Genomic DNA, 14,648 nt, shown 5'->3' on the forward strand with positions numbered 1-14,648 from the left:
AGATCAGACGATTATAGAAGAGGAGCCTTGAGCGGTGAGATAGAGATCACTAATTATATATAAACTGCCAGTTTCCAATAACAAGTACATACGTCCCTTGTTCCTTTTCCCTAGTGGCCACTCTAATGTTGGAGGCCCAGGGCAAGTCTAGTCTCTACATTTACCTTATGAAAACCCCTTTCTAGCCTTTGCCCTAATTGGAAGAGCTGAACTACAAAAACATACTATTTGGTGCAGGCTGACTGTGCCCTCAGCCCTGTGACTGGCGTCCTTCCCTGACCTCTCGCAGGTATGTTAATGGCAATGTTCTCAATAAAGTGTAATGATAGTGAGCCCTTATGACATTACCTCCAAAGTTGGCCAATCTTCCAATCCGCGTGACCGGTACTTTCCTTTCCCGAGCGCGATCGCTGAGCTGCAATAAAAAAAAAAAAATATATAATTACACTATTGAGAGACAACAAACAAAGCAGGGAATGAAAGATACATTTTAGGTTGATCTGCTATTATTGTAATTCTAAGCAACTTCCCATACCCATTGCAACAATGTCAAGGGGCAGAAAGGGACAGACACGGAAAAGCAATGACTTGTGCTACATTGTATCAAGACACGGAACCAGCAGTGCAGAAAGGGAGAGTTGGCTGAACCCAACGCTTCCCAATTAATACCAGGGTTAATCAGCAAATACACGACTTTTTCTACCTAGTGTATCAGTAAAACTATCCGTATCAAGCAGGCACAGCCCACCCTATGCACATGAATACAATCAATATTTTATATCCCAGAAACACACAAACTAATGGCATAAGAAGCTGCACTGCACACAGAGTGGCTATACGCTGTTATTAATCTCCGTGTTCCTGCCCACTAGTCTATGACGACTCCTACACAACCATGATTAACAAAGAGAAACCAAGGTAACAGCTGGTCAAGGTGGTTTATTGAGAAAGGGGAAAAATCTCCAAACCATAACAATCCCAGAGAGACCAGGTAGGTGGAAGCCATATTTTACACGAGGGTCCTGTTGAGTTCTGAATGCGTAAGCCAGTAACAGCCCATTTTTGGGGGGCATTTTTGTCAACTGCCTAATGATCATACGCCTAATGATCTACCCATTTGGTGAGGTCGCAAAACAAAACAGATCTTTTTGGACAGATCAATTTGGGCATCCATAGGCTGGGCAAAGATCATACTGCTGGCCTGGCCTACTGAGACCCCCTTGGGAGAGGACACTTGCAGTCCATTGCCCGATGGATATCTAGCGGTAAGTTAGGCTGCCAGGAGGGCCTCTCACGTTGGCCAATAAGCTCCAAACATGGGCTGGAGGATCAAAATTTTAGAGCTACTAGTAGCAGCTTCTTGTCAAGGCTACTAAATTAGACAATGCTGATCATTTACGGATAATTGTCTCTACGTGTGTATTAGCAGAGGCAATTCACAGTATTCTCTATGGCAGGGTATTGTCTGGCTTTTAGTAGCTGTGACAAGTAGCTGCTACTAAGTAGCTACATGTGTCTTCATCCTTATTGGCCCGTGTATGGCCACCACTACCCCCACTTGTTTCTTTTCTGTCACCATGCTAGGGAACTTTTTGTTTTGTTTAGCAGGGCAGATACCACTGGCCAGTTAGGATCAATAACACCTACATCTTCATGAGTTTTGCTTCTCTGAGCCAAGACGATGATGACAGGATGGTAAATTCTTTAGCCAATGATCACACAGGCTTATGAATAGGACCAAAGGTAAGTACATGCTCCCCACCCCCCTCCGTGGTAATTCAGCCAACATACCACATTATGTGCATCACTGATAAATAAAAGGGCACCCTAGTACAACCATATATGTAAGAGGGAACTAAGAAACAAATCTTTCTTCTTACTAGCAAAGGAAATTCAACTTCTGATTCCCAGGATTATATAATGCTACATCCATCCCCGGCTGCTGAAAGGGCTCTGGTTAAAAAACCCTGACCTGAATAGATGTGTTGGCATTGGAACTCCTGCACATAGCAGCCAGCATAAATACAGCTGGGGAGGGGGGGGATATCACCTCAAAAGGAGGAAAAAGAAGCTGAATTGGCCAATAACGTGATAGAATTGTGCCCTAGAAATGCCTCCGTAGAGCTCTCACAACAAGCAGAACGGATTTAAAGGCAGAACACATAAGTCAGAGTTAATAAAACATCAGGCAGCAGAATGGAAAATGAAATCAGTCAGAATAAGCAGCCAGGAATAGGTGTTAGAAGTCTGCAGGCAGCACGGCTCATTCATATGCCTCACACAGCCCATTCAAGCCTGAACAGCGCTTCTTCCAACTTTCCCAGCACGGCTAGAGCTGCACGTATAGGGGCCAGTGGACGTGCTTATAAGCAGGTTTCCCCCAAAGGCCAGTCATGCCCTACAGAACTGCTGAGCCGCGCTGCACGTAGAAGAGTTTAGACAGACTACAAAAAAAAAATTTTTTTTGCTTTTTGTACAGTAGTTCGATGATATGTACCATGTAAGCAATAGGAGATACCAGAGCTGCAGCAGCTTTATCATCATAGCAAAGATATTACATTTTAATTCAAATTGTATGGCTAATGCAATGGAAACTAGCCGACAAACAGCGCTACACTGTAACACTGCAGTTCAGCTTCATTATTGAGAAATATAAAGCCAGTAGGGGCCCAAAAGAAAGTCGACCTGCGCCCAAACCTAACCAGCCCATTTCCAACTTGCACCCAGTATAACCTGGCAAGTCACCAGTATTTATAGACCTGCAAATGACATCATGAATGGGCCAGGTGGAGCAGGTGCACCTATAGATGATGGTGGGGCATAGTAAGGTTGCAGAAGGTGTTGGCAGAAGGAGTTGGACCTGCAAAGAATGTGTATTAGTAGGTTGGACCCACAAGATTTGGCCCAACCTGTACATCACTCAAAACCAGCCCTTTGCCCAACATGCACCCATACAGAAAGCCATGTTCCTTGCCAGACCTCAGGGCTAATGTTTTGGCCGCAGACAGAAACCCAAGTTTTACGTAGCTTACAAACATGGCTTAGTCTGAGTAAGATTTGGAGGGGAATGCCTATTTGCTACATACACCTGAAAAGCCAGCTTGAAGGACAATAAGGAAGCGACGGGTGGAAATGTATATGCTGGACTAGATAATGGCTAAACTATGGCTAAATAAGCAATACCTTGTTATGAACCAAGGGGGTCCTGACCAAAGATTTGAGGTTGGACAACCATTGCCTTATTTAATCACAGACAGAGCCTGAAAAGTAGCCCTTCTCTTGTTATTAGTGGAAATACAGAACAGATGGGGACCGGTGTGATACTTTGATAAACAGAATGTTCTAGGATACTTGGGTTTCCTGGCAGGTTAATCACATATAAAGTCTGCAAACATTTTTTCTAAAATGTCAGTGTCTCATTCCAAATAGTTTGGAGATCACTTCATGTTCCTCCTGTGTCTGGCCCTTACAGCACAATACCTACCATTTGCTTGTGAGGCTTGTTCGCTGGGTTATTCTTGGCTTCTCTGGCTTTATCAATATCCTCAGCTGTCAGCCCACTGACAGAGGAATGGTCCTGGTGAAAAGCTCTCTTTTGGCCGTATGCTGCAAAAGGGCCGGCGCGGTCTCTGACGTCCCCAAACAAGGCCCCATTGTCCCTTTCAAACGACGGGTCAGGATGGAAAGTACTGTCTGTTTGTCCCTGACTCCTGTAAGATGTATCCATGTTCTGTGCATCTGCCTCACTGCGGTGCAGTTCCTGAGTCTGGCTGGAAGACGGGGAATACTCCATGCCAGCAATCTCCGATGCCGGCCCAGAGAAGCTGTATTCTGTTTCCATATCCTGCCCAGCAAGGTTCTCTTGCTGCTTGCCCAGCTCCTGCAAGCAAAAAACAATTTATATAGAACAAGAAAAAGGTCAAGTCCACAGGCCAGTTAGGGGGAGATTTGGGGTGAGTGCTTATTTGTGCCCTGGGTACCCCTGGAACTATAGCGGGGTGACTGTTACTCCAATGTTTCTATATATCTGTAACCTTGTTATGGGCTAAGGGGGCCCAGCCTGAAGGCCAGTTAGGGGGAGATTTGGGGTGAGTGCTTATTTGTGCCCTGGGTACCCCTGGAACTATAGCGGGGTGACTGTTACCCCAATGTTTCTATATATCTGTAACCTTGTTATGGGCTAAGGGGGCCCAGCCTGAAGGCCAGTTAGGGGGGGGATTTGGGGTGAGTGCTTATTTGTGCCCTGGGTACCCCTGGAACTATAGCAGGGTGACTGTTACTGAAATGTTTTCCTACATTTGTATCCTTGACTTGAGCTAAAAGGGAGTCTGGCAAAAGGGGGTGCTTCAGAAGCCTTCTGCCTTGAGGGTGCCCAAGGTACACGAGTACCTCCCTAATGCGGTGAGGAAGCAGCAGCTTTTTCACTCCAGACTCAAACTGCTTTCATCTAACATTAAATTTGCTCATACAGCATTCCGGAATGTGGTTCTGGCTTACTTAATAGTTCACGGTCAGCTGCATAAAGAGAGAAGTTCAAGTTATCTGACTGCAGACAAGACTTCTGAGTCTCACTCACCGCCACAGGGTTGCTGTACTTGAATACGTACACAGCATCTCTATGGCAGAAAACACATTCATGCAACAAATGACGCGCTGTGTGGGATTAACCCCCTGAAACAAGCAGCTTGTGTAACAGTTTCTATGCTTGATATGAAAAAGGCAAAGTGATGTACTGAAGCCAAAGGCTGCACTGGATTTGGATAAACACTGCACTTTGTCAAGAACCCAAACCCGACGTCAGCATTTCTTGGCTTGAAAAAAAATTCCCAAATGAATAATGATCCTGCTTGGAAAACTGAAAATAAGTCTGTTAGGCAAGAAGCCCCTCACAATACATAAAAACACACAAATGTCCTTCCTGTGGTGAAACTAGAACTATAAATTCCATCTATAGAAGTATGTTCTGAAGATGCACTTAGAAGGAAAAACACTTATCTAGGGGCACATTGGGCTTGAGTAAATATCTATTAAAATGACAGGGGGACCATATAATGGGTACTCACCTGCATCTTTCCCATAGCAGCACTGAAACGCTCCTCCACTGCTACCTGCCAACTCCTGGCAAATCCAATGCCATTGACTCCAAGTGTCGGCTGGCGCAGCTGCCCTGCCTGCACCTCCAGTACAGCCTTGCTCAGCTTGGCCAGGCCTCTCATCAGCATCAGTGCGTCCCCCGCCATCATTGCTTATCCTTTCCAACGCCTGTTGGGAAAAGCAGATATGGGTTAAACCAAGAAGGAAAAAAGGCCCACATAGAAAAAACAGTATGGATCCCATTATATAAAACTCAAGTAAATTAGAGGTATAATTTTGTATAAACAGCATAACTATACTGACCGTGAAGTAACACAGCTGACAGACTAAAGGGCAACCAAACCCACTACTCCCCAAGACTCACTTTCCCTTGGAATCAAAGCAAAGCACTCGCAGGCACCCCACACTTGCAATAACTTGCCATAAACTGCACCACAGAGAATTTATGGGCGATAATCCCAGCCATGGGTGACACAGGGCGTTTTGTTTGTGACATGAGTGCGAGATCAGTGGGAGACTACGCAAATACTTTTACGTAATGGGAATCAGTAACAACGCTGGCAAAGTGAATAAAAGGGATCCTTTTTATTTTTCTCTGGAGGGGGGGGGGGGGGGGATAGAGATTAAAGGGATGGAAAGAAGCCATGGCAACTATGGTTCAGAGTGGTGAGAACCTGGGGTAAAAACAAGGTGCTACTGAAATGGAGAATCCCTGGTACAGCAGAACTGCCCAATTAACTGCCCCATTTACAGCAGAGAACCTTAACTCGACTGGAACAAGATCTTCCCTGAAGTGCTGGGGTTTGTACAATAGGGACAATGATTGCCCCTCGTCTAACATCAAGTGCCCCCTCGCTGAGATGGAGAGTATAAAATAGAGAATGGGTTGTTTAGCATATAAATGGAGACTTACGCACACACAGCCGGGTCATAATTAGTGTTATTTTCTTAATTTCCGTCACTGCATGGAACAATGAAATAGAAGTGGCATCCCCGAGTCAGGAAGCAGGGCACGCATACTGCCAGAACGGGGATTCAGCACAAACACTGCTTTTGCATAATCACCAGAAAAATGTATTTTCTAAGCAACTTTTTAATATACAGGTATAGGACCAGTTATCCAAAATGCTCGGGACCAAGGGTATTCCAGATAAGGGGTTTTACCGTAACTTGGATCTCCATACATTAAGTCTACTAAAAAAAAATTCAAAACATTAAATAGGATTGTTTTGCATCCAATAAGGATTAATTATATCTTAGTTGGGATCAAGTACGGGTACTGTTTTATTATTACAGAGAAAAGGGAATCATTTAACCATTAAATAAACCCAATAGGGCTGTTCTGCCCCAATAAGGGGTAATTATATCTTAGTTGGGATCAAGTACAGGTACTGTTTTATTATTACAGAGAAAAGGGAATCATTTAACCATTAATTAAACCCAAAAAGGACTGTTCTGCCCCAATAAGGGGTAATTATATCTTAGTTGGGATCAAGTACAGGTACTGTTTTATTATTACAGAGAAAAGGGAATCATTTAACCATTAAATAAACCCAATAGGGCTGTTCTGCCCCAATAAGGGGTAATTATATCTTAGTTGGGATCAAGTACAGGTTATTTTATTATTACAGAGAAAAAGGAATCATTTTTAAAAATTAGAATTATTTGCTTATAATGGAGTCTATGGGAGATGGCCTTTCTGTAATTCGGAGCTTTCTGGATAATGGGTTTCCGGATAAAGGATCCCATACCTGTATTTAGAATCTTATTCGATATCTGTAACCTTGTTAAGCACTATGGGGTTCCTGCCAAAGGTTTGACCTCCATGAAGCACGCCAAGTGTCAAGTTGCATTTTCAAGCCATGGGAGCTTGTTATAAAAGTCCCCCCCTTCAGCTACTAGTACAATATATAAGCTGTACAGCACTTTAAACTGCTAAAAAAGCAAACACAGGTGTGCAAGAGCATCTAAAGCGGTCGATAAAATATTCTGCAATATTATTCACTCAAAAGACCACAAACCATTAAAAAAAAGCAAAAATAAAACCATTCAAAGGGGACATATTTAACAGTGCGTTTTGCAATGAACCAGGGAGTCTCCACGATCCAAGATCTACTCGCAAACAAAGGATTCATCCAAACGACTGGGTAAATGGCACCCACTGGCACACAGGGCAGATGATGGGCATCATTTTTTATACAAATTATTTCTGTGCAGAAGATAAGTGATCAGTGTTCCTCTGTGGGTCAGTGTGACCTGCTTGTTCCCACTCTTCTCTCCTACATTTACAGGACCAACTTATAAAATTCCGACACATGTTCAATACACTGACACTGTCCTCCTCCCCATGATCCATTGGTTTATGCACCATTGAAGGGACACTGCCATGATATTTATGGGGCACTTTTTATTTCTAAATGACACTGTTACACAGCAAATAATCCCCTCTGCCATTTAACCTTTTATTCTTGAACCAACAAATGTATTTGTAGCTGTAACATTGGTGTGTAGGCGCCATCTCAGTGCCTTGTGCCTGAGTCTGAGCTTTCAGCCAGCGCTACATATTAGAACTGCTTTCAGCTAACCTATTGTTTCTGGAGGAGTCCCAAGCCGGACTTGGATTTCTTACTATTGAGTGCTATTCTGATACCTACTGGGAGCTGCTATCTTGCTCCCTTCCCATTGTCCCGCTGATCGGCTGCTGGGGGTGAGGGGGGGGATATCACTCCAACTTGCAGCGCAGCAGATAAATCAATCTAGCTAAAGCCGAGCATACACGTTCAATACAAAAACTGCATTTTGTATAATATTGGCGCGTGTATGGGCAGCTCAAAGCAATAAAACGTACGTATCTGGCCTAAATAAAATATCCATTTCCTCCTTATGAATTTTATAGAAGGAACCTTAGCATCTATTTTATAATCAGGTCCCGCTTTGTACTTTAGAAGCAATGGAACCACGGATCAGAGAAAAAGAACAATTACTGTATATCCCGGCACATACATTTTTAAACACATGCAAGCCAATATTCTAGGCAAGTCTTTCTGCTTTAGGGGTTGGTTTTGGGCTTCCTGATCACCGTTCTATTCTAGCTTGGAGCCAAGTACTGAGAGAACCCAGTTTGTAGGATTGGGGCATCCCAGGCTCCTCAGTCAGCGCCATTATGGCTTTAGGCACAGGATTAGCAGCTCACAGCAGCCTCATAGACACAAATTGACATCCCTGCCCTACATCCTACAGGATTAATGAGTGGGATTATTAGCTGTGTCTGCTGGATCAAGATTCCCTGTGCCACACCATAGAGATGTGTGTTTGGCTAATCCTATTACACGGCTTTAGATAAAACAGAGCAAACATATTAGATTAGCCTTAAATAGAAACACATACACGGGGATGCCTATGGCTAGCCACTCACAGCATTCCTCCTATCTGTGTAAATGCAGCCTGTTTCTTTCACTTCTTGCATTCCCAGAATGCCCTATAAGCCAGCAACTGCTAAAGAATGCTGGGAACTGTAGTTTATCCCCACTCCAAAGATTGTGTATTGTTTGCTTGAGAAGTTTCTCCATTAGGAAGATACTCCTAGAGTTGCTAGTGGGTGGGCTAGGCAGGAGAATGGGCGGGGCAATGGGCAGGTGGGGCAATGGGCTGGGAAGAAGCTGGGTTCTATATAAAAGGGAGCAATCTGCCGAGAAGAGAGTTAGGGAAGAGAGGGATTGTGGGTAGGGTTGCCACCCCAAATTGGTCCTAGCTGGCAAATTGCAGTCAAAGACCAGCTGGGGGGGCAACCCTAGATATTGACGCTACCACATAGGCAAAAAAGTATCTAAGGGAAACAATATGGCAGCTCCCAGCCCAATATAATGTTAAATTGGGGGGGGGGGGGGGTCTACTGCATTTTATTTATGTTTCCAATTTCTTACTTGGAATTGACACCATTGTGATGTGGTCCAATGGAAAATAAATTTGGGGGTTCTACTGCATATTGATTAAGAATGTTCCATGAGTACACAAAGCTATACCCTTATAAAATTGTCAGCCATATGTACTTAAAGGAAATATATAGGATAAATGAAAAAAAACTCTAATCTTGTAGGAAATTATTATACATGGTGCTGGTCTCACTTTGGGCTAAAACTTTATAATATCTGCCAAAATGGCCCCTTTATTGGAGCTCCCTATAGATTCTCTCAGGTCCCTGTCTATGTTTCAAGAGGGGTGGGTGTGTCCTAACGGTCCCTGCCAGAAGCACAGTAGGAAGGGGAGAGCCAATCACAGCCCTGCAGTCACACACAAGCATAGACAGGCTTCAGTTCCCTATCAGGTCAGCCTAGCTGCTGATTGGCTCCTCTCCTACAGTGCCGCCGGCCCCCCTGCACAGCCTGGGAAAGAAGGCAGCAGGAAGTAGTATAGATGGGCGGGGCTAGTGGGGTTTTTGGAGAAACTTTCAAAAACTCAGCCCCAAACACTACTTTTTAAATGCCATTCCTTCTTTATTAGTACAATTCACTGGCACAGTATTGTTTTTCAAACAATATGTCCCTTTAACTATACAGAGTAAGATACCAGTTATGGGAAAATGAACAGGCTGAAAGGTGCATTTGTTTATCCCTTTTTGCGTTCGCTTGAAACAACGTTAGCAGAAGAGGTTCCATTGTTTCAGGAGTCAGAGGTGCTGAGAACATTAACAGCTTGATTTTAAAAGAAAATACCTAAAAATTTGGAATAATGTATAATGTAAAAATGTCTGCAACTGCATTTTTCACCCATAATTTGCCAATTCAGCTCTGGCACAACAGCAGCTCAGAGAATGTTGGGAGTTTAAGATCAACAAAACAGCTAAAGGGCCACGTGTTCTGTGCAAACGTCAGGAAGGGAATATGTCCGCTTCCCATTAACTCTTCACATGCTCTGCTCATTTGGGTGGGGGCATACAGTTCTGCTGTCCGGGATTGCAGCTACGGCCAGGACTGGTTTAACTAAGCCAAAACAACAAGCTGAAGCTCACGTGCCAAGGAGGCAGCCGGCCAAAAATAAAATTTAAAAAAAAAAATCAGCAACTCCAAGGAAAGACAGATCCAAAGGGGGGCAACACAGACCCTGTTTGACTCCTGCGTCGGCCACTCACCACTCCCAGCCATTAGGGTGTCCCTGACCAACAGGCACGAGCAGAAGTCGGCCGTGACAAAAGCAGAACCATTACCCCCCCAGCATGTCAGGCACAGGCGGAACAATGAACCGAGAGGTGACGGAGCAGGATACTGGCGAATAACAGGCTCCGATGAATGAGTCTAACATATGACTGAATGTCATAAACTAAATATTAACCCACCCTGTGCCAAGGAATGCTGTGCATTGGTAGTCTAATACATAGACAGCTAAAGAGCTACCATGATCTAATATTTATCATCAAATATTTTTAGTGCAGGGCAGATACTGTGCCACTGTGACAGAATGCTCTGTTATACAGATCGCAAGAATCTCAGCCATAAAGCAGGGTAGGACTGCTGCTTACAATGGGGGGGATCAGATAGGATCTGTGCCACTGTGACAGAATGCTCTGTTATACAGATCGCAAGAATCTCAGCCATAAAGCAGGGCAGGACTGCTGCTTACAATGGGAGGGATCAGATAGGATCTGTGCCACTGTGACAGAATGCTCTGTTATACAGATAGCTAGAATCTCAGCCATAAAGCAGGGCAGGACTGCTGCTTACAATGGGAGGGATCAGATAGGATCTGTGCCACTGTGACAGAATGCTCTGTTATACAGATAGCTAGAATCTCAGCCATAAAGCAGGGCAGGACTGCTGCTTACAATGGGAGGGATCAGATAGGATCTGTGCCACTGTGACAGAATGCTCTGTTATACAGATAGCTAGAATCTCAGCCATAAAGCAGGGAGGACTGCTGCTTAAACTCCCCTAGATAAATATGAAATTGACAGACCGTATAAGAAACTAGTACATGGTTTCCAACCATAAATGCAAACTTCAGCTTTTAATGACAGTGCCATAAATTACTGACCGTGACCACAGTAAATAACGATAGCAGGTACTGTTTAATTAACGGGTGAATAAATCTTGTCACCAGCCAAGGCTTCCCCCCCCCCCCCCCCCCACTAGGCCTTTACATAGAGATAATGACATATATGCCCCAGATATCCAGCAGTGCTACCTAGAAAACCAGGTAACTACGAACGCCTCACCCTGGCACCTTGCTCAACAGCTTCTCCTTATAAACACCAACCGCACCCCTTCCCAGCAGGCACAGCGGCACTTTACCTGCAAGCAGCCTTCTGCCAATACGCACTAGTGACGCTTTGTTTTTAATCCGACTAGCCAGCAACCTGCTGCACAGGAGTCACATACATTAACAGGGATCTCTAGTTATTTGAAAAGAAAGTAAAGGACAAGTCAACACAGAACATAAGAAAAGAAAGCAAAATTCTAAGCAACTTTGCAATAGACATTCATCACAAATTCGTAATGGTTTTTGAGTTATTTGTATATATAATTGATATTAGAAGTAATGTTTGTCCTTTTCCCTCTTGAAACAGTGTAACACAAGGCAGCAGCCTGACAGACCTGACTCGCTGGGGGAGACTGACCCCTGAAACAGTGTAACACAAGGAGCAGCCTGACAGACCTGACTCGCTGGGGGAGACTGACCCCTGAAACAGTGTAACACAAGGCAGCAGCCTGACAGACCTGACTCACTGGGGGAGACCGACCCCTGAAACAGAGTAACACAAGGCAGCAGCCTGACAGACCTGACTCACTGGGGGAGACTGACCCCTGAAACAGAGTAACACAAGGCAGCAGCCTGACAGACCTGACTCACTGGGGGAGACCGACCCCTGAAACAGTGTAACACAAGGCAGCAGCCTGACAGACCTGACTCGCTGGAGGAGACCGACCCCTGAAACAATGTAACACAAGGCAGCAGCCTGACAGACCTGACTCGCTGGGGGAGACCGACCCCTGAAACAGTGTAACACAAGGCAGCAGCCTGACAGACCTGACTCGCTGGGGGAGACCGACCCCTGAAACAATGTAACACAAGGCAGCACCCTGACAGACCTGACTCGCTGGGGGAGACTGACCCCTGAAACAATGTAACACAAGGCAGCAGCCTGACAGACCTGACTCGCTGGGGGAGACTGACCCCTGAAACAGTGTAACACAAGGCAGCAGCCTGACAGACCTGACTCCCTGGGGGGAGACCGACCTTTGCAACAATGTATAAAAAGTAACAACCAGGAGTTCAGCAAATGCTGCTCTCGATAGCAATTACATTTACAGGTAACTATTAAAACACTGAAAAATAATAACTCCATATTAGAATAATGTTTCCTTTTATTAGGCAAAAACTTATTTGTGGGGTTAACATGTCCTTTAAATTGCAAGCAACTTTCAATATAAATTAACAATATTAGGTTTGAAACGTATTTGAAAATGCAGGGTAAACTAGCAGAGAGACTGAGAAAAGCAAGTTTAGAAAGGCTGAGGAACCAACCCCACGGCTTAATGTTTAAGCAAAACAAAAGGAATGCGCGGGGTTAAATATTGATTAATATTTGATTAAAGACTCTCACATGGGAGAAACATTTCAGCTGCTTTACTCAGCACCAATAGAGTATTTGTTTGCATGCACGGCTGTTTGTGACTACTGAGAATATATAGCAATAATGAAAGGGAAATATCCGACTCTGAAGGAGATTTGCACACGAGGAGCATTAGGTCCCGCTGGCCGCTGTGCTGCACACTCACACCCACTTACTCACAGCCAAGGGAACACAAGCGCCTTTCCATATGTTCAGCCTGGGCTGCACGCTGGGCACAGACATAACGACCAAGCGCAACAAATGCAGCCGCACACACTGTGACCCCTGACACTATCAGAGGGTGCAGCTGGCAATGCGCTTGGGTTATAGGGTCCCTCGCACTAATACCATATGGAACACGGGGGGGGGACAATAGATCGTTAGGCACAAGGCTTCATTGGCCTTTCTGTATTGCAATGGCCGACTGAGAGCCCCCAATAAACTGCCAGTTCATGTGCCCTTGATCAATAGCCACTCACTGGGCCCTGTTTCCCCAGTAGCAGCCCTGGACCCCCCCCCCCCCCTTAGCTTACCTACATTAGCTACTTACCCCCTAATTACTCAGAACTGATGCCTAAATCCGGGGGCTGGTCACTGCCATGGACCCAAGAGCTTACTGACCCGCTCTACTATCCCACACATACATATACACACACACACATATACACACACACACGCAGTTATTTGCCCCTGGGAGAAACGCGGCCCATCTCACATACAGCTTGCAATTAACCCCTGCTTTCCCTCACACATGCCCTAACTTGCCCCTTGCCTACTCACCCCATGCCTATTTCCCCGATTACTTGCCCCCCTCACATATGCCCCAGTTACTTGCCCCCCTCACATATGCCCCAGTTACTTGCCCCCCTCACATATGCCCCAGTTACTTGCCCCCCCCACATATGCCCCAGTTACTTGCCCCCCTCACATATGCCCCAGTTACTTGCCCCCCTCACATATGCCCCAGTTACTTGCCCCTACCTCCCCACAAACACCAATTCCTTGCCCCCTGCCTACTCACATCAACCCCAAATACTTACCAATCCTTCATCTCACAAATGCCCCTAATTACTTGCCCCCCCACACACATTCCTCCTGTTATTCCCCCCCACATATGCCCCAGTTACTTGCCCCCGCCAATTATTTGCCCCTACCTCCCCAATTCCTTGCCCCCTGCCTACTAACAGAGGAGCCTTGCTTCTCACACTTGCCCCCTGCTACCCCACACTTGCCCCCTGCTACCCCACACTTGCCCCCTGCTACCCCACATACACCCTATACCCCTAATGATGCGCCCCAAGTTCTCACACACCCCTTACAGTCCCATTCACATGTCCCTGTTTCCTCACATAGTCCCCAGTGACCTGCCCCTATATTGGGACGAGTTCCCCTTTAAGCTGGCGGCTTGATCTCCCCGTTAGCAGCCCAGAATATACGGGGTGCCAGACGGGACATTACAATGAGACAGCGGACAAACTTGCCCACACACAGCTGAGGCGCCTCAGGCCCGCCCCGCACAGCGCTACGGAGAGCCCCAGTACCTGCCTGGGCGCCGCTAGCCGTGCTGGAAGCCCCGGGGAGTCGGTGCCGCGGTTCCTCTCGCTGCTTCTCAGTCTCACACGCGGTCCGGACTGTTTACCAGCAGCGCGCACCCATCCTACCAGCGCACGCTGTCCCGCCCACACTCACGCCTTCCTCCGCCTCATTGGCTAATCAACTGAAAGCTGGCGTGTGATTTGTCCTTGCAGCTGTCAGTCAGTCGCGTTAGTCAAATGCAGAAGGGGAACAGAATGTGGGTGAGGCCAATCAGCCTTCAATAACACGAGGTACAGCCAATAGGAAGGCGCGTTGGGCGGGTCTCCCAGGTGCTGCGTTAGAAACATCAACATGTTGTGCAGTTTGGCCTGTCCGCTGGCCCCGCCCCGACTCTTTGCTGAGGTATAGCGTG

At 45.9% G+C, this 14,648-nt stretch overlaps 1 protein-coding gene across 2 annotated transcripts in view; it reads right to left on the reverse strand.

The window, feature by feature from the left end:
- The window catches only part of coq8a (coenzyme Q8A), a 38,408-nt gene extending 24,019 nt beyond the window's left edge, over positions 1-14,389 (reverse strand). The window contains exons 1-4 of one of the 2 annotated variants that reach the window (XM_031901859.1): positions 14,246-14,389; positions 5,064-5,262; positions 3,485-3,880; positions 349-415 (exon numbers count right to left, since the gene is read on the reverse strand). In XM_031901859.1, coding sequence (XP_031757719.1) covers positions 349-415; positions 3,485-3,880; positions 5,064-5,243 — 643 coding nt within the window. In that variant the 5' untranslated portion in view covers positions 5,244-5,262; positions 14,246-14,389. Of the gene's footprint in view, positions 1-348; positions 416-3,484; positions 3,881-5,063; positions 5,263-14,241 lie in introns of both variants that reach the window. The other variant, XM_031901858.1, reaches the window with a different exon arrangement.
- Between the last annotated feature and the right edge of the window lie 259 nt (positions 14,390-14,648).

This window comes from Xenopus tropicalis, chromosome 5, assembly GCF_000004195.4.
Source record: "Xenopus tropicalis strain Nigerian chromosome 5, UCB_Xtro_10.0, whole genome shotgun sequence".
NCBI classification, from domain to species: domain Eukaryota; kingdom Metazoa; phylum Chordata; class Amphibia; order Anura; family Pipidae; genus Xenopus; species Xenopus tropicalis.